This window comes from Salmo salar, chromosome 01 (assembly GCF_965601325.2).
Source record: "Salmo salar chromosome 01, fSalSal1, whole genome shotgun sequence".
In the NCBI taxonomy this organism is placed as follows: Eukaryota; Metazoa; Chordata; class Actinopteri; order Salmoniformes; family Salmonidae; genus Salmo; species Salmo salar.
Window position 1 is genome coordinate 7,014,969 of NC_138291.1, and position 25,823 is coordinate 7,040,791.

Below are 25,823 nucleotides of genomic sequence, written 5' to 3' on the forward strand. Positions count from 1 at the left end.
CTGTATCAGAGTGTCACCATACTATATCTATCTGTATCAGTGTGTAACCATACTATATCTATCTGCATCAGAGTGTCACCATACTATATCTATCTGTATCAGAGTGTCACCATACTATATCTATCTGTATCATCCAGAGTGTCACCATACTATATCTATCTGTATCAGTGTGTCACCATACTATATCTATCTATCTGTATCAGAGTGTCACCATACTATATCTATCTGTATCAGAGTGTCACCATACTATATCTATCTGTATCAGTGTGTCACCATACTATATCTATCTCTATCAGAGTGTCACCATACTATATCTATCTGTATCAGAGTGTCACCATACTATATCTATCTGTATCAGAGTGTTACCATACTATATCTATCTGTATCAGAGTGTCACCATACTATATCTATCTGTATCAGAGTGTCACCATACTATATCTATCTGTATCATCCAGAGTGTCACCATACTATATCTATCTGTATCAGTGTGTCACCATACTATATCTATCTGTATCAGAGTGTTACCATACTATATCTATCTGTATCAGAGTGTCACCATACTATATATATCTGTATCAGAGTGTCACCATACTATATCTATCTGTATCAGAGTGTCACCATACTATATATATCTGTACCAGAGTGTCACCATACTATATCTATCTGTATCATTCAGAGTGTCACCATACTATATCTATCTGTATCAGAGTGTCACCATACTATATCTATCTGTATCAGAGTGTCACCATACTATATCTATCTGTATCATCCAGAGTGTCACCATACTATATCTATCTGTATCAGAGTGCCACCATACTATATCTATCTGTATCAGAGTGTCACCATACTATATCTATCTGTATCAGTGTCACCATACTATATCTATCTGTATCAGTGTGTCACCATACTATATCTATCTCTATCAGAGTGTCACCATACTATATCTATCTGTATCAGAGTGTCACCATACTATATCTATCTGTATCAGAGTGTTACCATACTATATCTATCTGTATCAGAGTGTCACCATACTATATCTATCTGTATCAGAGTGTCACCATACTATATCTATCTGTATCAGAGTGTTACCATACTATATCTATCTGTATCAGAGTGTCACCATACTATATCTATCTGTACCAGAGTGTCACCATACTATATCTATCTGTATCATCCAGAGTGTCACCATACTATATCTATCTGTATCAGTGTGTCACCATACTATATCTATCTCTATCATGAGTGTCACCATACTATATCTATCTGTATCAGAGTGTCACCATACTATATCTATCTGTATCAGAGTGTCACCATACTATATCTATCTGTATCAGAGTGTCACCATACTATATCTATCTGTATCAGAGTGTCACCATACAATATCTATCTGTATCAGAGTGTCACCATACTATATCTATCTGTATCAGTGTGTCACCATACTATATATATCTGTATCAGAGTGTCACCATACTATATCTATCTGTATCAGAGTGTCACCATACTATATCTATCTGTATCAGTGTGTCACCATACTATATCTATCTGTATCAGAGTGTCACCATACTATATCTATCTGTATCAGAGTGTCACCATACTATATCTATCTGTATCAGAGTGTCACCATACTATATCTATCTGTATCAGAGTGTCACCATACTATATCTATCTGTATCAGAGTGTCACCATACTATATCTATCTGTATCATCCAGAGTGTCACCATACTATATCTATCTGTATCAGAGTGTCACCATACTATATCTATCTGTATCATCCAGACTTTCACCATACTATATCTATCTGTATCAGAGTGCCACCATACTATATCTATCTGTATCAGAGTGTCACCATACTATATCTATCTGTATCAGAGTGTCACCATACTATATCTATCTGTATCAGAGTGTCACCATACTATATCTATCTGTATCATCCAGAGTGTCACCATACTATATCTATCTGTATCAGAGTGTCACCATACTATATCTATCTGTATCATCCAGAGTGTCACCATACTATATCTATCTGTATCAGAGTGTCACCATACTATATCTATCTGTATCATCCAGTGTCACCATACTATATCTATCTGTATCAGAGTGTCACCATACTATATCTATCTGTATCAGTGTGTAACCATACTATATCTATCTGTATCAGAGTGTCACCATACTATATCTATCTGTATCATCTAGAGTGTCACCATACTATATCTATCTGTATCAGTGTGTCACCATACTATATCTATCTGTATCAGAGTGTTACCATACTATATCTATCTGTATCAGAGTGTCACCATACTATATCTATCTGTATCAGAGTGTCACCATACTATATCTATCTGTATCAGAGTGTCACCATACTATATCTATCTGTATCAGAGTGTCACCATACAATATCTATCTGTATCATCCAGAGTGTCACCATACTATATCTATCTGTATCAGTGTGTCACCATACTATATCTATCTGTATCAGAGTGTCACCATACTATATCTATCTGTATCAGAGTGTCACCATACTATATCTATCTGTATCAGAGTGTCACCATACTATATCTATCTGTATCATCCAGAGTGTCACCATACTATATCTATCTGTATCAGTGTGTCACCATACTATATCTATCTGTATCAGAGTGTTACCATACTATATCTATCTGTATCAGAGTGTCACCATACTATATATATCTGTATCAGAGTGTCACCATACTATATCTATCTGTATCAGAGTGTCACCATACTATATATATCTGTACCAGAGTGTCACCATACTATATCTATCTGTATCATTCAGAGTGTCACCATACTATATCTATCTGTATCAGAGTGTCACCATACTATATCTATCTGTATCAGAGTGTCACCATACTATATCTATCTGTATCATCCAGAGTGTCACCATACTATATCTATCTGTATCAGAGTGCCACCATACTATATCTATCTGTATCAGAGTGTCACCATACTATATCTATCTGTATCAGTGTCACCATACTATATCTATCTGTATCAGTGTGTCACCATACTATATCTATCTCTATCAGAGTGTCACCATACTATATCTATCTGTATCAGAGTGTCACCATACTATATCTATCTGTATCAGAGTGTTACCATACTATATCTATCTGTATCAGAGTGTCACCATACTATATCTATCTGTATCAGAGTGTCACCATACTATATCTATCTGTATCAGAGTGTTACCATACTATATCTATCTGTATCAGAGTGTCACCATACTATATCTATCTGTACCAGAGTGTCACCATACTATATCTATCTGTATCATTCAGAGTGTCACCATACTATATCTATCTGTATCAGAGTGTCACCATACTATATCTATCTGTATCAGAGTGTCACAATACTATATCTATCTGTATCATCCAGAGTGTCACCATACTATATCTATCTGTATCAGTGTGTCACCATACTATATCTATCTCTATCATAGTGTCACCATACTATATCTATCTGTATCAGAGTGTCACCATACTATATCTATCTGTATCAGAGTGTCACCATACTATATCTATCTGTATCAGAGTGTCACCATACAATATCTATCTGTATCAGAGTGTCACCATACTATATCTATCTGTATCAGTGTGTCACCATACTATATATATCTGTATCAGAGTGTCACCATACTATATCTATCTGTATCAGAGTGTCACCATACTATATCTATCTGTATCAGTGTGTCACCATACTATATCTATCTGTATCAGAGTGTCACCATACTATATCTATCTGTATCAGAGTGTCACCATACTATATCTATCTGTATCAGAGTGTCACCATACTATATCTATCTGTATCAGAGTGTCACCATACTATATCTATCTGTATCAGAGTGTCACCATACTATATCTATCTGTATCATCCAGAGTGTCACCATACTATATCTATCTGTATCAGAGTGTCACCATACTATATCTATCTGTATCATCCAGACTTTCACCATACTATATCTATCTGTATCAGAGTGCCACCATACTATATCTATCTGTATCAGAGTGTCACCATACTATATCTATCTGTATCAGAGTGTCACCATACTATATCTATCTGTATCAGAGTGTCACCATACTATATCTATCTGTATCATCCAGAGTGTCACCATACTATATCTATCTGTATCAGAGTGTCACCATACTATATCTATCTGTATCATCCAGAGTGTCACCATACTATATCTATCTGTATCAGAGTGTCACCATACTATATCTATCTGTATCATCCAGTGTCACCATACTATATCTATCTGTATCAGAGTGTCACCATACTATATCTATCTGTATCAGTGTGTAACCATACTATATCTATCTGTATCAGAGTGTCACCATACTATATCTATCTGTATCATCTAGAGTGTCACCATACTATATCTATCTGTATCAGTGTGTCACCATACTATATCTATCTGTATCAGAGTGTTACCATACTATATCTATCTGTATCAGAGTGTCACCATACTATATCTATCTGTATCAGAGTGTCACCATACTATATCTATCTGTATCAGAGTGTCACCATACTATATCTATCTGTATCAGAGTGTTACCATACTATATCTATCTGTATCAGAGTGTCACCATACTATATCTATCTGTATCAGAGTGTCACCATACTATATCTATCTGTATCAGAGTGTTACCATACTATATCTATCTGTATCAGAGTGTCACCATACTATATCTATCTGTACCAGAGTGTCACCATACTATATCTATCTGTATCAGAGTGTCACCATACTATATCTATCTGTATCAGAGTGTCACCATACTATATCTATCTGTATCAGAGTATCACCATACTATATCTATCTGTATCATCCAGAGTGTCACCATACTATATCTATCTGTATCAGTGTGTCACCATACTATATCTATCTCTATCAGAGTGTCACCATACTATATCTATCTGTATCAGAGTGTCACCATACTATATCTATCTGTATCAGAGTGTTACCATACTATATCTATCTGTATCAGAGTGTCACCATACTATATCTATCTGTATCAGAGTGTCACCATACTATATCTATCTGTATCAGAGTGTCACCATACTATATCTATCTGTACCAAAGTGTCACCATACTATATCTATCTGTATCATTCAGAGTGTCACCATACTATATCTATCTGTATCAGAGTGTCACCATACTATATCTATCTGTATCAGAGTGTCACCATACTATATCTATCTGTATCATTCAGTGTCACCATACTATATCTATCTGTATCAGAGTGTCACCATACTATATCTATCTGTATCAGAGTGTCACCATACTATATCTATCTGTATCAGAGTGTCACCATACTATATCTATCTGTATCAGAGTGTTACCATACTATATCTATCTGTATCAGAGTGTTACCATACTATATCTTCTAGCTACTGTTGCCGGGTGACTCTTGAGGCAAAGTTCCCAGGTTAAATGTTCTATACGTATCAGTAAGTTACAGTTCCTATAGGATGACATGAGGGGAGGAGCTATGACAGGGTGAACGTGTAGGAGGGGTTTAGGACGGCACGTGAGAGGGGCTATGAGTGGCTATGGGAGTAGGGGTGAGATGCTTGTAACGGCGAGAGGAGCGACTTAGTCTGCGTCCCAAATGGCACCCTATTCCCTATATAGGGCACTACTTTTGACCAGACTGATGGGCTCTGATGAAAGTAGTGCACTTTATAGGGAATAAGGTGTCATTTGTGATGCAGCCTATGACAGTGTAGGCAGTACAGTGTGTACCTGGATGTGCTGCACCATGTTCCTCAGCTGAACCAGGAACTCTTTGGCTTCTGTAGCTCGGTCTGACAGGATGTTGAGGGCTTGGGACAGCTGGCCCTGAGGAGGAGAGGACAGAGAGGAAAACATGGTCAGAGGACAGAGAGAAAAACATGGTCAGAGAACAGAGAGAAAAATATGGTCAGAGTAAAAGTGAAAGTCACCCAGTAAAATACTACTTCAGTAAAAGTCCAAGTATTTTGTTCTAAATATACTTAAGTATCAAAAGTAAAACTATTAATAATTGAAAATTCCTTATATTAAGAAAATCAGACGGCACAATTTTCTTTTTTTTAAATTTACGGATAGCCAGGGGCACATTCCAACACTCAGACATCATGTACAAATGAAGCATGTGTGTTTAGTGAGTCCACCAGATCAGAGGCAGTAGGCATGACCAGGGATGTTCTCTTGATAAGTGTGTGAATTGGATCATTTTCTCTCCGGCTAAGCATTCAAAATGTAACGAGTACTTTTGGATGTCAGGGAAAATGTATGGAGTAAAAAGTACATTATTTTCTTTAGGAAAGAGGGATACCTAGTCAGTTGTACAGGGAAAGGGGGATACCTAGTCAGTTGTACAGGGAAAGGGGGGATACCTAGTCAGTTGTATAGGGAAAGGGGGATACCTAGTCAGTTGGATAGGGAAAGGGGGGATACCTAGTCAGTTGTATAGGGAAAGGGGGATACCTAGTCAGTTGGATAGGGAAAGGGGGGATACCTAGTCAGTTGTATAGGGAAAGGGGGATACCTAGTCAGTTGTACAGGGAAAGGGGGATACCTAGTCAGTTGTACAGGGAAAGGGGGGATACCTAGTCAGTTGTACAGGGAAAGGGGGATACCTAGTCAGTTGTACAGGGAAAGGGGGATACCTAGTCAGTTGTACAGGGAAAGGGGGTTTACCTAGTCAGTTGTATAGGGAAAGGGGGATACCTAGTCAGTTGTATAGGGAAAGGGGGGATACCTAGTCAGTTGTACAGGGAAAGGGGGATACCTAGTCAGTTGAACAGGGAAAGAGGGATACCTAGTCAGTTGTACAGGGAAAGGGGGATACCTAGTCAGTTGTATAGGGAAAGGGGGGATACCTAGTCAGTTGTACAGGGAAAGGGGGATACCTAGTCAGTTGTATAGGGAAAGGCGGATACCTAGTCGGGGGAGGGGGTCCTGCAGGATAGGGAAAGGGGGGATACCTAGTCAGTGTCGGGGGGGGACCAGCGGGGGAGGGGGGCCGCAGGACAGGGAGGGGATACCTAGTCAGTTGAACGGGGAGGGCCGCAGGACAGGGGGGGGATACCTAGTCAGTTGTATGGAGGGGGGCCGCAGGACAGGGGGGGGATACCTAGTCAGGTTGGGGGCGGCCTAGCGGAGGGAAAGGGGGGATACCTAGTCAGTTGTATAGGGAAAGGGGGGATACCTAGTCAGTGTCGGGGGGGGCCTAGCGGGGGAGGGGGCCGCAGGACAGGGGGGGATACCTAGTCAGTTGAACAGGGAAAGGGGGGATACCTAGTCAGTTGTATAGGGAAAGGGGGGATACCTAGTCAGTTGAACAGGGAAAGGGGGGATACCTAGTCAGTTGTACAGGGAAAGGGGGATACCTAGTCAGTTGTATAGGGAAAGGGGGATACCTAGTCAGTTGTATAGGGAAAGGGGGGATACCTAGTCAGTTGTATAGGGAAAGGGGGGATACCTAGTCAGTTGTACAGGGAAAGGGGGGATACCTAGTCAGTTGTACAGGGAAAGGGGGATACCTAGTCAGTTGTACAGGGAAAGGGGGATACCTAGTCAGTTGTATAGGGAAAGGGGGATACCTAGTCAGTTGTACAGGGAAAGGGGGATACCTAGTCAGTTGTACAGGGAAAGGGGGATACCTAGTCAGTTGTACAGGGAAAGGGGGATACCTAGTCAGTTGTATAGGGAAACGGGGATACCTAGTCAGTTGTATAGGGAAAGGGGGATACCTAGTCATTTGTATAGGGAAAGGGGGGATACCTAGTCAGTTGTACAGGGAAAGGGGGAATAACTAGTCAGTTGTACAGGGAAAGGGGGATACTTAGTCAGTTGTATAGGGAAAGGGGGATACCTAGTCAGTTGTATAGGGAAAGGGGGATACCTAGTCAGTTGGAAAGGGGGATACCTAGTCAGTTGTTCAGGGAAAGGGGGATACCTAGTCAGTTGTATAGGGAAAGGGGGGATACCTAGTCAGTTGTACAACTGAATGCATTCAACTGAAATGTGTCTTTGGCATTTAACCCAACCCCTCTGAATCAGAGAGGTGCGGGAGGGCTGCCTTAATCGATCTCCACGTCTTCTGCGCCATTGGGAACAGTGGGTGAACTGCCTTGTTCAGGGGCAGAACATCAGATTTTGACCTTGTTAGCTCGGGGATTCGATCGAGCAACCTTTCGGGTTACTGGCCCAACGCTCCTACCTGCCAAGCTACCGAATGTAGTGAAGTAAAAGTAAAAGTTGTAAAAAATATATATAGTAAAGTACAGATACCCCAAACAACTTCTTAAGTAGTACTTTTACCTAAGTACTTTTCACCACTGTCGTTATCTCTCTCTCTCAATTCAATATTAATTTTAAGGGCTTTATTGGCAGTGGAAACGTTTACATTGCCAAAGCAAGTTAAATAGATTATAAACAAAAGTGAAATATATACACTGCTCAAAAAAATAAAGGGAACACTTAAACAACACAATGTAACTCCAAGTCAATCACACTTCTGTGAAATCAAACTGTCCACTTAGGAAGCAACACTGATTGACAATAAATTTCACATGCTGTTGTGCAAATGGAATAGACAACAGGTGGAAATTATAGACAATTAGCAAGACACCCCCAATAAAGGAGTGGTTCTGCAGGTGGGAACCACAGACCACTTCTCAGTTCCTATGCTTCCTGGCTGATGTTTTGGTCACTTTTGAATGCTGGCGGTGCTTTCACTCTAGTGGTAGCATGAGACGGAGTCTACAACCCACACAAGTGGCTCAGGTAGTGCAGCTCATCCAGGATGACACATCAATGCGAGCTGTGGCAAGAAGGTTTGCTGTGTCTGTCAGCGTAGTATCCAGAGCATGGAGGCGCTACCAGGAGACAGGCCAGTACATCAGGAGACGTGGAGGAGGCCGTAGGAGGGCAACAACCCAGCAGCAGGACCGCTACCTCCGCCTTTGTGCAAGGAGGAGCAGGAGAAGCACTGCCAGAGCCCTGCAAAATGACCTCCAGCAGGCCACAAATGTGCATGTGTCTGCTCAAACGGTCAGAAACAGACTCCATGAGGGTGGTATGAGGGCACGACGTCCACAGGTGGGGGTTGTGCTTACAGCCCAACACCTTGCAAGACGTTTGGCATTTGCCAGAGAACACCAAGATTGGCAAATTCGCCACTGGCGCCCTGTGCTCTTCACAGATGAAAGCAGGTTCACACTGAGCACGTGACAGACGTGACAGAGTCTGGAGACGCCGTGGAGAACGTTCTGCTGCCTGCAACATCCTCCAGCATGACCGGTTTGGCGGTGGGTCAGTCATGGTGTGGGGTGGCATTTCTTTGGGGGGCCGCACAGCCCTCCATGTGCTCGCCAGAGGTAGCCTGACTGCCATTTGGTACCGAGATGAGATCCTCAGACCCCTTGTGAGACCATATGCTGGTGCGGTTGGCCCTGGGTCCCTCCTAATGCAAGACAATGCTAGACCTCATGTGGCTGGAGTGTGTCAGCAGTTCCTGCAAGAGGAAGGCATTGATGCTATGGACTGGCCCGCCCGTTCCCCAGACCTGAATCCAATTGTGCACATCTGGGACATCATGTCTCGCTCCATCCACCAACGCCACGTTGCACCACAGACTGTCCAGGAGTTGGCGGATGCTTTAGTCCAGGTCTGGGAGGAGATCCCTCAGGAGATCATCCGCCACCTCATCAGGAGCATGCCCAGGCGTTGTAGGGAGGTCATACAGGCACGTGGAGGCCACACACACTACTGAGCCTCATTTTGACTTGTTTTAAGGACATTACATCAAAGTTGGATCAGCCTGTAGTGTGGTTTTCCACTTTAATTTTGAGTGTGACTCCAAATCCAGACCTCCATGGGTTGATAAATTGGATTTCCATTGATTATTTTTGTGTGATTTTGTTGTCAGCACATTCAACTATGTCAAGAAAAAAGTATTTAATAAGATGATTTCTTTCATTCAGATCTAGGATGTGTTGTTTAAGTGTTCCCTTTATTTTTTTGAGCAGTATATATATTTTATTAACAGTAACAGGAACTCACAAAAGTTCCAAAAGAATAAAGACATTTCAAATGTCACATTACGTGCAAATAGTTATAGTATTAAAGGGAAAATAAATAAACATAAATATGGGTTGTATTTACAATGGTGTTTTGTTCTTCACTAGTTGCAGTTTTCTTGTGGTAAAGGTCCAAAAATATTACTGCTTTGATGGCAAACTGTGGTATTTCACCCAATAGATATGGGAGTTTATCAAAATTGGGTTTGTTTTTTAATTCTTTGTGGATCTGTGTAATCTGAGGGAAATATGTGTCTCTAATATGGTCATATATTGGGCAGGAGGTTAGGAAGTGCAACTCAGTTTCCACCTCATTTTGTGGGCAGTGTGCACATAGCTTGTCTTCTCTTTAGAGCCAGGTCTGCCAATGGCGGCCTCTCTCAATAGCAAGGCTATGCTCACCGAGTACATAGTCAAAGCTTTTCCTTACGTTCGGGTCAGTCACAGTGGTCAGGTATTCTGTCACTGTGTACTCTCTGTTTAGGGCCAAATAGCATTCTAGTTTTCTCAGTTTTTTTGTTTCTTCCCAATATGTCAAGTAATTATCTTTTTGTTTTCTCATCAATTGGTTGGTTCTAATTGTGTTGCTGTCCTGTGGCTCTGTGGGGTCTGTTTTTGTTTGTGAATTAAGCCCCAGGACCAGCTTGCTCTTCTCCAGGTTTTTCTCTGTAGGTTATGGCTTTGTTAAGGAAGATTTGGGAATCACTTCCTTTTAGATGGTTGTTTTCTGGATTTTGATAATTTAGCGTGTAAATAATCTATCTAACTATCAGTCAATCAAAAGGACATCATTAAGATTAGTCACATGGAGTCTGTGTCTACCCTCCATAGAGGAGGAGTTGAATGATTGTTGTTCCTGTCTCTTTACCACCCTGGGGACAGAAAGGGGTCAGCTCAGTGTCCTCTACACTCTTGCTGATTTGTTCCATATCCTGACATAACAGGAAACGCCTCTGCTTTAGCTGACACACAGACCTCCTTGTTTGGATAATGGGGGTCGGGGTGGTGGGGGGGGGGGGTCGAGTCCATAAAAGTGGGGCTGTGTGAACAGAGGGGTCAATGGAGTGAGGGGTAGCAGCCTATACACACACACACACACACACACACATACACACACACACACACACACACACACACCACCTAACACCAACCCTGGGAACGTTTTGTGGTTGAGTGAACTGACTGGAGATCAGCCAAGTGGAGACAGAGCTTGTTATCTTTCAGGAGGACTGATGTGGAATAGCTTCAGAACACAACCGTCCATGTGTCTACCTCTAGTCTAGGATCAAATCAAATCAAGGCGTTACTGCAGACCCGGATTCATTCCCAGGCTGTGCTACAACCGGCCTTGTCAGGGAGTCCCATTGGACGGCCCAGCGGAAGCCACATTATTTTTTCTAAAACAATGAGCACTCGGTATGTTGTGGGTCTCCACTGTTTCAGTGGTTTCACTCCTGTCATGTGTTCTTCTCTTGAGGTCACTTTTCCAAAGGCTTTTCCAGACATGACTTATGGTCAAATTCTGATCAAATATACAGTACCAGTAAAAAGTGTGGACACACCTACTCATTCAAGGGTTTTTCCTTTATTTTTACTATTTTCTACATTGTAGAATAATAGTGAAGACATTAAAACTATGAAATATATGGAATCATATGGAATCATGTAGTTTCCAAAAAAGTGTTAAACAAATGAAAACATATTTATATTTTGAGATTCTTCAAATAGCCACCCTTTGCCTTGATGACAGCTTTTCCAACAGTCTTGAAGGAGTTCCCACATATGCTGAGCACTTGTTGGCTGCTTTTCCTTCACTCTGCAGTCCAACTCATCCCAAACCATCTCAATTGGGTTGAGGTCGGGTGATTGTAGAGACCAGGTCATCTGATGCAGCACTCCATCACTCTCCTTTTTGGTCAAATAGCCCTTTCACAGCCTGGAGGTGTGTTTTGGGTCATTGTCCTGTTGAAAAACAAATGATAGTCCCACTAAGCTCAAACCAGATGGGATGGCGTATCGCTGCAGAATGCTGTGGTAGTCATGCTGGTTAAGTGTGCCTTGAATTCTAAATAAATCACAGACAGTGTCACCAGCAAAACACCCCCACAACAGCTGGTTGAGAGAATGCCAAGAATGTGCAAAGCTGTCATCAAGGCAAAGGGTGGCTACTTTGAAGAATCTCAAACATAAAATACATTGTGATTTGTTTAACACTTTTTTGGTTACTACATGATTCCATATGTGTTATTTCATTGTGTTGATGTCTTCACTATTATTCTACAATGTAGAAAATAGTAAAAAATAAAGAAAAACCCTGGAATGAGTAGGTGTGTCCAAATTTTTGACTGTTACTGTACATTTCTCCCAAAATACACAATGTAAAGTGATATGTCATATTGGGACTGTTAGATGAAAGGATAAAACCAATCTGTTTAACAGCATAATTCTACAATCTTACTTTGAAGTAACCATCTGTCTTATGTAACCACACCAAATGTAACATATCATACTGATTTCAGTGACCAGGATTTACATTTACTATGTTACGTGTAGTCTATGAGACCAGGCTGCCATGCAGGGCTGCTGGCATCAAACCCCCGCCCCTGCTGGGGGAATGGGGTTCCGATGACGGGCCTTAAGGTTATTACAGCTGGGGGTGGGGAGATGGATGGTTGTCGTAAACTGTTGCTGAAAAACAGGGTATATGTCAACTTACATGGGTAAGTTGACATATAAACACATGCCAAGTTTTTCGCCTATTGGTTGGGAGAGAGGAAAGTGATCCCATAAGTTAAAAACGGCAAGAGTGAGGAATGTGCATTATCGGGAAAAGGGGATACCTAGTCAGTTGCACAACCCAATCGGAGAGGTGCGGTGGGGCTGCCTTCATCAACGATCATCAGGGGAACAGTTGTTGTGGGGGTTAACTGCCTTGCTCAAGGGAAGAACGGTCCGATTGTTTTGCAACTATTCGGTTACTGTCTCAACGCTCTAACGGTTGAGACAGTAAGGTTAGAGCCTATAGGTTAGAGTCTAACCAATAGGCTCCCTGCTGCCGTTCGTACAGGTTATAATGACATTCCACACATGGCTAACGGGAAAGAGGAGGAGAAACAACGCAACGCTGATGATGATACGTTTGTATATATATTCTCGCTATTCCCGTAGAATAGGAAACAAAGTGAATTACTGTAACGCGCTGGCCATAGAGAGGGTTTTTTTGTTCTTTATTTTGGTTAGGCCAGGGTGTTACATTGGGTGGGCGTTCTATGTTCCTTTTTCTATGTTTTTGTATTTCTTTGTTTTGGGCCGAGTAGGGTTCCTAATCAGAGGCAGCTGTCTATCGTTGTCTCTGATTAGGAATCATACTTAGGCAGCCTGTTTTTCCTTTGGGGTTTTGTGGGTAGTTGTTTTCTGTCTTGTGTGTGTTCACCTGGCAGAACTGTTGGCTTTCGTTTTTCCCTGTTTGTTTTTGAAGTGTCTCATTAAAAATCATTTTGACCACTTGCCACGCTGCATCTTGGTCCCCTCTTCCAGACGATCGTTACAATTATGTCACGTTTACCGGATGAGGTTAAATGAGCATTCCGACAAGCCTTCCTGATTGAACTTTCATAAACCTCATCGCACTATGTAGGGAATAGGCTGTCATTTGGGACACACATCTATGTCATCCCTTAGTCTAGGCATCTCATGTGAACCAAACCGACCAATGGGAATAGAGAGATGACCTTTGACCCTTGGGTTTTGGGAAACCATGACAGCTGCTGCTAACACGACCCCAATGCACCATGGGACGGTGGCGACAGCTGAGCAAAGAGAGAGAGAGAGAGAGACAGAGAGAGCGAGAGAGTAACGTAGTGCTGTATGGTGCTGTAAACAGACAGCACACTGTGGACCCTGGTCCAAGTGCGGCCTTTAGTTTCTGAAAGGCGTTACTCAGAGAGAGCAGAGCCTCTCCATTTCATGTGGATCACTGGGCAGCCAACACAACCTACTGAACCTGTCAATCATAATACACTGCCCCTCCTTACACATCAGTGGAGGCTGCGGAGGGGATAACGGCTCATAATAATGGCCGGAACGGAGCAAACGGAACGGCATCAAACACCTGGAAACCATAGAAACCATGTGTTTAATACCATTCTACTGATTCCGCTCCAGTCATTACCACGAGCCCGTCCTCCCCAATTAAGGTGACACCAACCCCCTGTGTCACACATTCTCTCAGCTTCTCCCAGCTCCTATAGCTTTCTCTCATTCAAACCATCAGTCAGGACACACACACACACACACACACACACACACACACACACACACACACACACACACACACACACACACACACACACACACACACACACACACACCTGCCCTTTCAGCCTTCCTTCCTTTGTTTCTCTTTTTCAATTCTGTTTCTGTCCCTGACTTGTCTAATGTTCCTCTCCTTCTCTGCATCAATGCAGGTTGGTCAGGGCGCAGGTTGGTCAGGGCGCCGGTTGGTCAGCGTGCAGGTTGGTCAGGGCGCAGGTAGGTCAGGGCGCCGGTTGGTCAGGGCGCAGGTTGGTCAGGGCGCAGGTTGGTCAGGGCGCAGGTTGGTCAGGGCGCAGGTAGGTCAGGGTGCAGGTTGGTCAGGGCGCAGGTTGGTCAGGGCGCAGGTTGGTCAGGGCGCAGGTTGGTCAGGGCGCCGGTTGGTCAGGGTGCAGGTTGGTCAGGGCGCAGGTTGGTCAGGGCGCAGGTTGGTCAGGGCGCCGGTTGGTCAGGGTGCAGGTTGGTCAGGGCGCCGGTTGGTCAGGGCGCAGGTTGGTCAGGGCGCCGGTTGGTCAGCGTGCAGGTTGGTCAGCGTGCAGGTTGGTCAGCGTGCAGGCTGGTCAGGGCGCCGGTTGGTCAGGGCGCAGGTTGGTCAGGGTGCAGGTTGGTCAGGGAGAAGGTTGGTCAGGGCGCAGGTTGGTCAGGGAGAAGGTTGGTCAGGGCGCAGGTTGGTCAGGGCACCGGTTGGTCAGGGCGCAGGTTGGTCAGGGTGCTGTTGCCTTGTTAACAGTGGCTGTGCATCGTACAGTAACATCAGATCCACTCTGTCACACTGCTGAAACAAAGCTGAATTGATTGTCTGGACGGGTTTTTCCACAGTGTCGGATGAAACCAACACAGTTGAATTGATGAAATCCTACGACTAGTGAGGTCTGGTCGCTCAACAACCTGCCCACTTGACTCCATCCTCTCCTCCCTTCTCCAGACCGTCTCTGGAGACTGTCTCCCATTCCACACTTCCCTCATCAACTCATCCCTGACCACCGGCTGCGTCCCCTCTGGCTACAAAATGGACCCTCCTCAAGAAACCAACACTTGACTGATCTGATGTCAAAAACTACAGACCTGTATCCCTTCCTTCTTTTCATTCAAAAACACTGGATCTACAGCGCCTTCGGAAAGTATTCAGACCCCTTGACTTTTTCCACATTTTATTACGTTAAAGCTTTATTCTAAAATTCATTTTTTTTTAAAGCCTCATCAATCTAAACACAATACCCCATAATGACAAAGTGAAAACATGTTTTTAGAAAAGTTTGCTAATTAATTTTTTTAAAATCAAACAGAAATACCTTATTTACATAAGTATTCAGACTCTTTGCTATGATACTCGAAATTGAGCTCAGATGCATCCTGTTTCCATTGATCATCCTTGAGATGTTTCTACCTCTTGATTGGAATCCCCCTGTTGTAAATTAAATTGATTGGACATGATTTGCAAAAGCACACACACCTGTCTATATAAGGTCCCACAGTTGACAGTGCGTGTCAGAGCAAATTAATTGTCCTTAGAGCTCAGAGACAGGATTGTGTCGAGGCACAGATCTGGGGAAGGGTACCAAAACATGACAGCAGCATTGAAGGTCCCCAAGAACACAGTTTAGAACCACCAAGACAATTTAATCAATTTTAGAACAAGGCTGTAACGTAACAAAATGTGGAAAAAGTCAAGGGATCTGAATACTTTTCGAAGGCGCTGTATGTCTGCACCACATGCTCTCCCTACTGATGTCCCCCAGGGCTCAGTTCTAGGCCCTCTCCTCTTCTCTCTATACACCAAGTCACTCAGCTCCATCATATCCTCACATGGTCTCTCCTATCATTGCTATGCGGATGACACTCAACTACTTTTCTCCTTCCACCCTTCTGACACCCAAATATCTCAACTTGGATGCCGGCCTACCCGACCTCAAGCTCAACCTTGACAAGACAGAGCTGGCGTGACCCTGGACAACACCATTTCAAATTTTGGAACATAAGACTGAAAAGAGACGGTGTGTCACGATTTAGTGTACCCTGCGTGCACAAACCATGTGGAATTCTGGGTCTCTGGTAGCGTTTGGAACTGCTGATCGTCAAGAACACTGAGTTAATTTCAACCTATGCTGCCCTTCATTCCCTTTACTTTTTGGCCTTTGACATGGATCACCCCAGAGAACAGTGCTACTCCAGCTGCTCTCTCTTCATCTGACTAAGTTTTCTCTCATAGTCCAAGAGCATCTGGTCATCGACAAACTGGCAAACATGAAAAATATTATCATGTCAAGCATGCCTTTGCACATCTAACTGGAGATTTTCTGTTTTCTCCCTCTCTCACCTGTCCATCTGCTCATTTCAATTCCATGCTGTCACTGTCACTTGTCCACTCAAGCTTAACATTGTTGTCTATCTATCGCCCACTAGGTGCCCTTAGAGAGTTCCTCAATGAGCTTGACACATTGATAAACTGATTTCCTGACGATGGCTCAGTGGTCTTCGTACCTGGCGACTTTAACCTCCAGACATCTGCCTTTGATTAATTTCTTTCCAACTATCTCTTTTCCCTCCTTGACTTCACTCTTTCCCAAATCCCCTCTAACTCACAAGGCAAACAATATGCTTTCCCTCATCATTACTAGAGGCTAGTCACCTACTAATCTCACTGCAACCCCCTTCCAGGTCTCTGATCCTACCTTCAGGCTATGCTCAAACCCTACACCCCAACCTGAGCACTCCGTTCTGTCACCTCTGGTCTCTTGGCCCTCCCACCCCTATGAGAGGGCAGCTTCCGCTCAGCCCAGCCCAAGCTCTTCTCTGTCCTGGCACCCCAATGGTGGAACCAGCTTCCCCTGAAGCTAGGACAGAAGAGTCCCTGTCCATCTTCCCCCTGAAGCTAGGACAGCAGAGTTCCTGTCCATCTTCCCCCCTGAAGCTAGGACAGCAGAGTTCCTGTCCATCTTCCCCCCTGAAGCTAGGACAGCAGAGTTCCTGTCCATCTTCCCCCCTGAAGCTAGGACAGCAGAGTTCCTGTCCATCTTCCCCCTGAAGCTAGGACAGCAGAGTCCCTGTCCATCTTCCCCCTGAAGCTAGGACAGCAGAGTCCCTGTCCATCTTCCCCCTGAAGCTAGGACAGCAGAGTTCCTGTCCATCTTCCCCCTGAAGCTAGGACAGCAGAGTCCCTATCCATCTTCCCCCTGAAGCTAGGACAGCAGAGTCCCTGTCCATCTTCCCCCTGAAGCTAGGACAGCAGAGTTCCTGTCCATCTTCCCCCTGAAGCTAGGACAGCAGAGTCCCTATCCATCTTCCCCCTGAAGCTAGGACAGCAGAGTCCCTGTTTGCAGAGTCCCTCCAGCCACCCACCACCTAGGCCCCCTCCAGCCACCCCTCCAGCCACCCCCCAGCTAGGCCCCCTCCGGGCCACCCCCCCAGCTAGGCCCCCTCCGGGCCACCCCCCCAGCTAGGCCCCCTCCAGCCACCCCCCCAGCTAGGCCCCCTCCAGCCACCCCCCAGCTAGGCCCCCTCCGGGCCACCCCCCCAGCTAGGCCCCCTCCAGCCACCCCCCCAGCTAGGCCCCCTCCAGCCACCCCCCACCTAGGCCCCCTCCAGCCACCCCCCAGCTAGGCCCCCTCCGGGCCACCCCCCCAGCTAGGCCCCCTCCGGGCCACCCCCCCAGCTAGGCCCCCTCCAGCCACCCCCCACCTAGGCCCCCTCCAGCCACCCCCCAGCTAGGCCCCCTCCAGCCACCCCCCACCTAGGCCCCCTCCAGCCACCCCCCAGCTAGGCCCCCTCCGGGCCACCCCCCCAGCTAGGCCCCCTCCGGGCCACCCCCCCACCTAGGCCCCCTCCAGCCACCCCCCCAGCTAGGCCCCCTCCGGGCCACCCCCCCAGCGAGGTGCATGACGCCCCTGGACAGAGCTGTGGTTAGACGTCAGTAGAGCCGTGGTGCGACAACGTCAGAGCCGTGGTGAGACGACGTCAGAGCCGTAGTGAGACGACGTCTGAGACGACGTCAGAGCCGTGGTTAGACGACGTCAGAGCCGTGGTTAGACGACGTCAGAGCCGTGGTGAGACGACGTCAGAGCCGTGGTGAGACGACGTCAGAGCCGTAGTGAGACGACGTCAGAGACGACGTCAGAGCCGTGGTTAGACGACGTCAGAGCCGTGGTGAGACGACGTCTGAGATGACGTCAGAGCAGCGGTGAGACGACGTCAGAGCCGTGGTGAGACGTCAGAGCCAAGTTTAGACGTCAGAGCCGTGGATAGACGTTATAAGCACGATATAAGAACGTATGAGCCTTTATAACGTCTCATTATAAGGCTTGAAGTAAGCCTTGTCTGAGCCAGAATGGCCCATAGGGCAGCATCCTTTCACTTTGATCTGTAGTGACGCTGCTCGATGTACATGTACACCACCAGGACCGGTCTCTTGGCTTCAACGCTCATCTGGGTGTGATCTCTCAGCGGGGGTAAAAGGTCCTACTTACTACATCTCCGTTTGAAAATCAGATTTCTGACATGATTGAAACTCTAATGGAAAGATAATTCTTATGCTTCCAATGAAGCATTCGTCCCAAATGGCACCCTATTCCCTATATAGGTCGCCCTACTTTTGACCAGGGACCATCGAGCTCTTGTCAAAAGTAGTAGGGAATAGGGTGCTATTTGGTATGAAGACAAAGAGATTCAAGTCCCCTTTGAGGCAGATTCATTACAGGCCTTAATAAAGGACGGCAGGTAGCCTAGAGGTTAAGAGCGTTGGGCCAGTAATCAAGAGGTTCCTGCACGAATCCCTGAATCGACTAGGTGAAAAATCTGTTGATTTACACTTGAGCAATGCAGTTAGCCCTAATTGCTCCTGCTAACTGACTGTAAAAAAAAAGGAAAATGGATTATCTGACATGGTAACTCTATTTTCATCTCATAGTCATAACCCCAGGATTTACATTTGATATCATCCATGGGAATAGATTAGCACTAAACCATGAGAAGATGGGTTGTAATCCCAGCCTGTTCCCTATATAGTGCACTACCGTTGACCAGAGTCCCTATGAAACCTCAAAAGTAGTTCACTATGAAGGGAATAGGCTGCCATTTGGATTGCAGCTAAGAGAAATGGGCTCTGTGATACGAGGGTGGTCGAAATGGATTCTTGGAGTATTGACTTGATGGAGAAATATCTCCATGTATTAGTTTAGTGAAAGTTGTTACATTATGTATTGAGCACGTCTAGCAGGGAAAATAGAAAAGAAGGATATTTTGTAATGCTACATTAGCGGGCCCACTGACAGTGATGTTGGAACGTTCAGAACGTGAACTAATCGTGGTTTCACAGTGGACCCTAAGGACGCTCCTGCTGTTGGGTGTGTGTGTGTGTGTGTGTGTGTGTGTGTGTGTGTGTGTGTGTGTGTGTGTCAGTGTGTGTATGCATGTATGTGTTTAATCTTTGTAATTAAGGCAAGTGTGAACACGTCATGAATAATGCAGCCAAAGAGCTCCAGGGCCATTCTGCACACACACACACACACACACACACACACACACACACACACACACACACACACACACACACACACACACACACACACACACACACGATCGGCGTGCACGAGCCAATCTGTCACAGGGAAGAGGGAATTTGAGAGATTAAAGCCTCGATAGTTGAGTACGGAAGGAAGTGGTCTGTTCCCTATATAGTGCACTACTTACTATATAGGAAATAGCTCCCTTTTTCAGAGGTCTGGCATCAAGGAGACAACAAGGCTTTTTCAGGGGTCTGGCATCAAGCAGACAACAAGGCTTTTTCAGGGGTCTGGTATCATGGAGACAACAAGGCTTTTTCAGGGGTCTGGTATCAAGGAAACAACAAGGCTTTTCAGGGGTTTGGCATCAAGCAGACAAGGCTTTCTCAGAGGTCTGGCATCAAGCAGACAACAAGGCTTTCTCAGGGGTCTGGCATCAAAGCAGGCTACAATGCTTTCTCAGAGGTCTGGCATCAAAGCAGACAACAAGGCTTTCTCAGGGGTCTGGCATCAAAGCAGGCAACAAGGCTTTCTCAGGGGTCTGGCATCAAAGCAGGCAACAAGGCTTTCTCAGGGGTCTGGCATCAAAGCAGACAACAAGGCTTTCTCAGAGGTCTGGCATCAAAGCAGACAACAAGGCTTTCTCAGAGGTCTGGCATCAAAGCAGGCAACAAGGCTTTCTCAGGGGTCTGGCATCAAGCAGGCCTGGAGGACAGTCTGTCTCTGCTCTCTTGACAACTTACTTTAGCCCTTATCATGAAACCTTTTTTTTAAACATATGCTTACAATGCAAAGAGCTTTGTGATTTATGTCTATAAATGCAATGTATTATTATTATTATTATTATTATTATTATTATTATTATTATTATTATTATTATGGAAGAACACAGACAGTTATTAGACCAGGCTGGGACCACGTATTAGTTAAAGGAAAATAACAAAAATATTGAACTTCATTTTCATAATCTGCAGCACCACCCAAACATCAACATGATGTGGAAATGGCACATTTCTATGTTTTGTGGTAAAAAAAAGATATGGGAAGGTAAGTGTTTCAAGTGACACAATCCAGAAACCAACTAGAAGTAAGTTATTTTACTAACCAACCCTTGTTTTAGAAGGAAGCTATTGTTAACGATCTGTAAGCAATACCAGTAGCCTACCCCATACCACACCAATCAACTTATCAATTACTTGGAAGCAGTTACATATGCTCAGGATAGACGTGGCTGCCTACACTGTGTAAATACAACAAAAAAACATCTACTAGGCTGTTTCACTCAGGTTGCTTCCCAAAATGGCACTCTGTTCAACTATGAACTGCAGTAATATTTGACCATAGTGCACTGTATAGGAAACATAGATGCCATTTGGGATGTAACATATTCGGCAGGGGGTGGGGCAGATCCAGTAACACATCGGAGAGCTTAGAACATCTACCACCACGCTCGGATCAGCTACGAACTCCGGTAGCTATCGTCTGGCGACGCTCTCTTTGTGTCGGCATCTCAAAATGGCACACTATTCCCTATGTAGTGCACTACTTTAGACCAGGGCCCTACGGCACCCTATTGCCTATGTAGTGCACTACTTTAGACCAGGGCCCTATGGCACCCTATTCCCTATGTAGTGCACTACTTTAGAACAGGGCCCTACGGCACCCTATTCCCTATGTAGAGCACTACTTTAGACCAGGGCCCTACGGCACCCTATTCCCTATGTAGAGCACTACTTTAGACCAGGGCCCTATGGAACCCTATTCCCTATATAGTGCACTACTTTAGACCAGGGCCCTATGGAACCCTATTCCCTATGTAGTGCACTACTTTAGAACAGGGCCCTACGGCACCTTATTCCCTATGTAGTGCACTACTTTAGAACAGGGCCCTACGGCACCCTATTCCCTATGTAGTGCACTACTTTAGAACAGGGCCCTACGGCACCCTATTCCCTATGTAGAGCACTACTTTAGACCAGGGCCCTATGGTACCCTATTCCCTATGTGGTGCACTACTTTTGCCCAGGGCCCATAAGGAACAGGGTTCCATTTGGAAGCCAACGCCCTACAGACTGGCCATAGGGCAGTTCGGGGCAAGTGGCAGATGGGCCGGTCTGTCCTAATTATTATTTTTCTTTTTTTACACAGAATGATAATTTTTCGGCCAATAACGACGGGCCTCGAAAACAGAAACGTCCTGGTGTGTTAAACACGTGCATTTCTGGTGCCATTCTACAGTCTTACTGGCTGACTGATATAGTGTTTATCTGTTACTGCAACATCAATTCTGCATCAGGAATCATTAACTAGCCAAGACGCTCTTAAAAATGAAGAGGAAGCATCCAAAGTCAATAAGACAGGGGGTCCCAATAATATCTCCAGCTTCCTGAAGTAAGCACTTTTTCACTACTCCCGTTCACTACTTGGTCACACAAATGTAAACAAGCATTGGATGGGTATAGGCATGAAAGGAAGTTTCTTATAACACTCATTTCCTGTCAAATTCATTAAGGGAAGTGAACAAGTGTGAGAAGAAAGGAGAGATGACTGGGACACACCCAGGGCCTCAATTCGCCAGACATCTGCGACGGTACAGCTAGAATTGGGACAGAGAAATGTGATGTTCCTGTCCAGACTCATGGGCTAGTCCAGTGGTTCTCAGCTGGTTTTGCCTTGGGACTCAAATTGAACCAGGTTGCCTCAGTCGCGACACAATATTCACAATATTCGTGAAAAATATCAATCAAAATACAATCTGGAAAACTATTCTTTATGTTATATTCATAGTAAATGTACCAATTATATGACAAGGGAACAACAGTCCCACCTCTTTCATTGTCAACAATTAAATGTTGGCCATATTCTTGATGAAGAATGTTAATAAACTCATTGGTTCAAGACCACAACAATCAACCAAAATGGCACTGCTAATAGCTCTATATTAAAAAGACTGTGAATAAAAATTACATCAACCACCTGAGTCACTATATGTTAGAATCACCTTTGGCAGTAATTACAGCTGTGAGTCTTTCTGGGGGAAGTCTCTAAGAGCTGGGAGTCTTTCTGGGGGAAGTCTCTAAGAGCTGGGAGTCTTTCTGGGGGAAGTCTCTAAGAGCTGGGAGTCTTTCTGGGGGAAGTCTCTAAGAGCTGGGAGTCTTTCTGGGGGAAGTCTCTAAGAACTTTCCACACCTGGATTGTGCGATCTGGATTTTTCCAAATTCTTCAAGTCAAATGTGACCGACCGGACCTGCTCGATTCGGTCTTTTGTAGCAAAATTTGAAATTGTGTTTTTTATGTTGGATAAAAGTAAAAGCTAGAAAATAATATATCAAAACTGTAACACTCAGGAACATTCACTGCTTTCTTGGTAAGCAACTCCAGTGTAGATTTGGCCCTGTGTTTTTGATTATTGTCCTGCTGAAAGGTGAATTAATCTCAGTGTCTGGTGGAAAGCAGACTGAACCAGGTTTTCCTCTAGCATTTTGCCTTTGGTAAGCTCCATTCCGTTTATTTTTTATCCTGAAAAACTACCCAGTCCTTAACGATTACAAGCACACCCATAACATAATGCAGCCACCACTATGCTTGAAAATTTGGAGAGTGTTACTCAGTAATGTGTTGGATTGGATTGGATTTCCCCCAAACATAACACTTTGTATTCAGGACAAAAAGTTAATTGCTTTGCCACATTTTTTGTATTGGGGCAGGTAGCGTTCTCCTGGCATCCTCCTAACCCAGATTTGTCCGTCGGACTGCCAGATGGTAGAGCGTGACTCATCACTCCAGAGAACGCATTTCCACTGCTCCAGAGTCCAATTGGCAGTGACCTTTACAGCACTCCAGCTGACGCTTGGCATTGCACGATGATCTTAGGCTTGTGTGCGGCTGCACGGCCGCAAAAACAAAAAACACAGAACTAAGAACAAATATAGACCTTGGTTCACTCCAGACCTGACTGCCCTTGACCAGCACAACATCTTGTCGCGTACTGCATTAGCATTGAATAGCCGCCGCAATATGCAGCTTTTCAGGGAAGTTAGGAACCAATACACACAGGCAGTTAGGAAAGCAAACGCTAGCTTTTTCAAACAGAAATTTGCATCCCGTAGCACAAACTCCAAAAAGTTCTGGGACACTGTAAAGTCCATGGAGAATAAGAGCACCTCCTCCCAGCTGCCCACTGCACTGAGGCTAGGAAACACTGTCACCACCAATAATTCTACGATAATCGAGAATTTCAATAAGCATTTTTCTACGGCTGGCCATGCTTTCCACCTGGCTACCCCTACCCCGGTCAACAGCTCTGCACCCCCCACAGCAACTTCCCCAAGCCTCCCCCATTTCTCCTTCACCCAAATCCAGATACCTGATGTTCTGAAAGAGCTGCAAAATCTGGACCCCTACAAATCAGCTGGGCTAGACAATCTGGACCCTCTCTTTCTAAAATTATCTGCCGCAATTGTTGCAACCCCTATTACTAGCCTGTTCAACCTCTCTTTTGTATCGTCTGAGATCCCTAAAGATTGGAAAGCTGCCGCGGTCATCCCCCTCTTCAAAGAGACAGTACTGTGCAGACGTATTCATTGACCTGGCCAAGGCTTTCGACTCTGTCAATCACCGCATTCTTATCGGCAGACTCAACAGCCTTGGTTTCTCAAATGACTGCCTTGTCTGGTTCACCAACTACTTCTCAGATAGAGTTCAGTGTGTCAAATCGGAGGGCCTGTTGTCCGGACCTCTGGCAGTCTCTATGGGGGTGCCACAGGGTTCAGTTCTCGGGCTGACTATTTTCTCTGTCTACATCGATGATGTCGCTCTTGCTACTGGTGACTCTCTGATCCACCTCTACGCAAACGACACCAATCTGTACACTTCTGGCCCTTCTTTGGACACTGTGTTAACAAACCTCCAGACGAGCTTCAATGCCATACAATAGTCCTTCCGTGGCCTCCAACTTCTCTTAAATGCAAGCAAAACTAAATGCATCCTCTTCTACCGATCGCTGCCCGAACCCACCCGCCCGTCTAGCATCACTACTCTGGACAACTACAAATAACTAGGTGTCCGGTTAGACTGTAAACTCTCCTTCCAGACTCACATTAAGCATCTCCAATCCAAAATTAAATTTAGAATTGGCTTCCTATTTCGCAACAAAGCATCCTTCACACATGCTGCCAAACATACCCTCGTAAAACTGACTATCCTACCGATCCATGACTTTGGCGATGTCATTTACAAAATAGCCTCCAACACTCTACTCAGCAAATTGGATGCAGTCTATCACAGTGCCATCTGTTTGTCACCAAAGCCCCATATACTACCCACCACTGCGACCTGTATTCTCTTGTTGGCTGGCCCTCGCTTCATATTCAGCGCCAAACCCACTGGCTACAGGTCATCTATAAAAGTCTTTGCTAGGCAAAGCCCCACCTTATCTCAGCTCACTGGTCACCATAGCAGCTCCCACCCGTAGCGCGCGCTCCAGCAGGTATATCTCACTAGTCACCCCCAAAGCCAACACTTCCTTTGGCCGCCTTTCCTTCCAGTTATCTGCTGCCAATGACTGGAACGAATAGCAAAAATCACTGAAGCTCGAGACTTATATCTCCCTCACTAACTTTAAGCATCAGCTGTCAGAACAGCATACAGATCATTGCACCTGTACACAGCCCATCTGTAAATAGCCCATCCAACTACCCCATCCCCATAGTTATTTATTTTTTTGCTCCTTTGCACCCCAGTATCTCTCCTTGCACACTCATCTTCTGCACATCTATCACTTCAGTGTTTAATTGCTAAATTGTAATTATTTCGCCACTATGTCCTATTTTATTGCCTTTACCTCCCTAATCTTACTACATTTGCACACACTGTATATAGATTTTTTTCTATTGTGTTACTGACTGTACGCTTGTTTATCCCATGTGGAAC

The 25,823-nt window shown here is 44.8% G+C and overlaps 1 protein-coding gene across 4 annotated transcripts in view; it reads right to left on the reverse strand.

Moving 5' to 3' along the window:
* Positions 1-25,823, reverse strand: part of trim9 (tripartite motif containing 9) — a 164,105-nt gene that overhangs the window by 109,758 nt on the left and 28,524 nt on the right. For all 4 annotated transcript variants that reach the window (XM_045709969.2, XM_045709925.2, XM_045709911.2 and 1 more), the window contains exon 2: positions 5,759-5,854. In XM_045709969.2, coding sequence (XP_045565925.1) covers positions 5,759-5,854 — 96 coding nt within the window. The remainder of the gene's footprint in view (positions 1-5,758; positions 5,855-25,823) is intronic.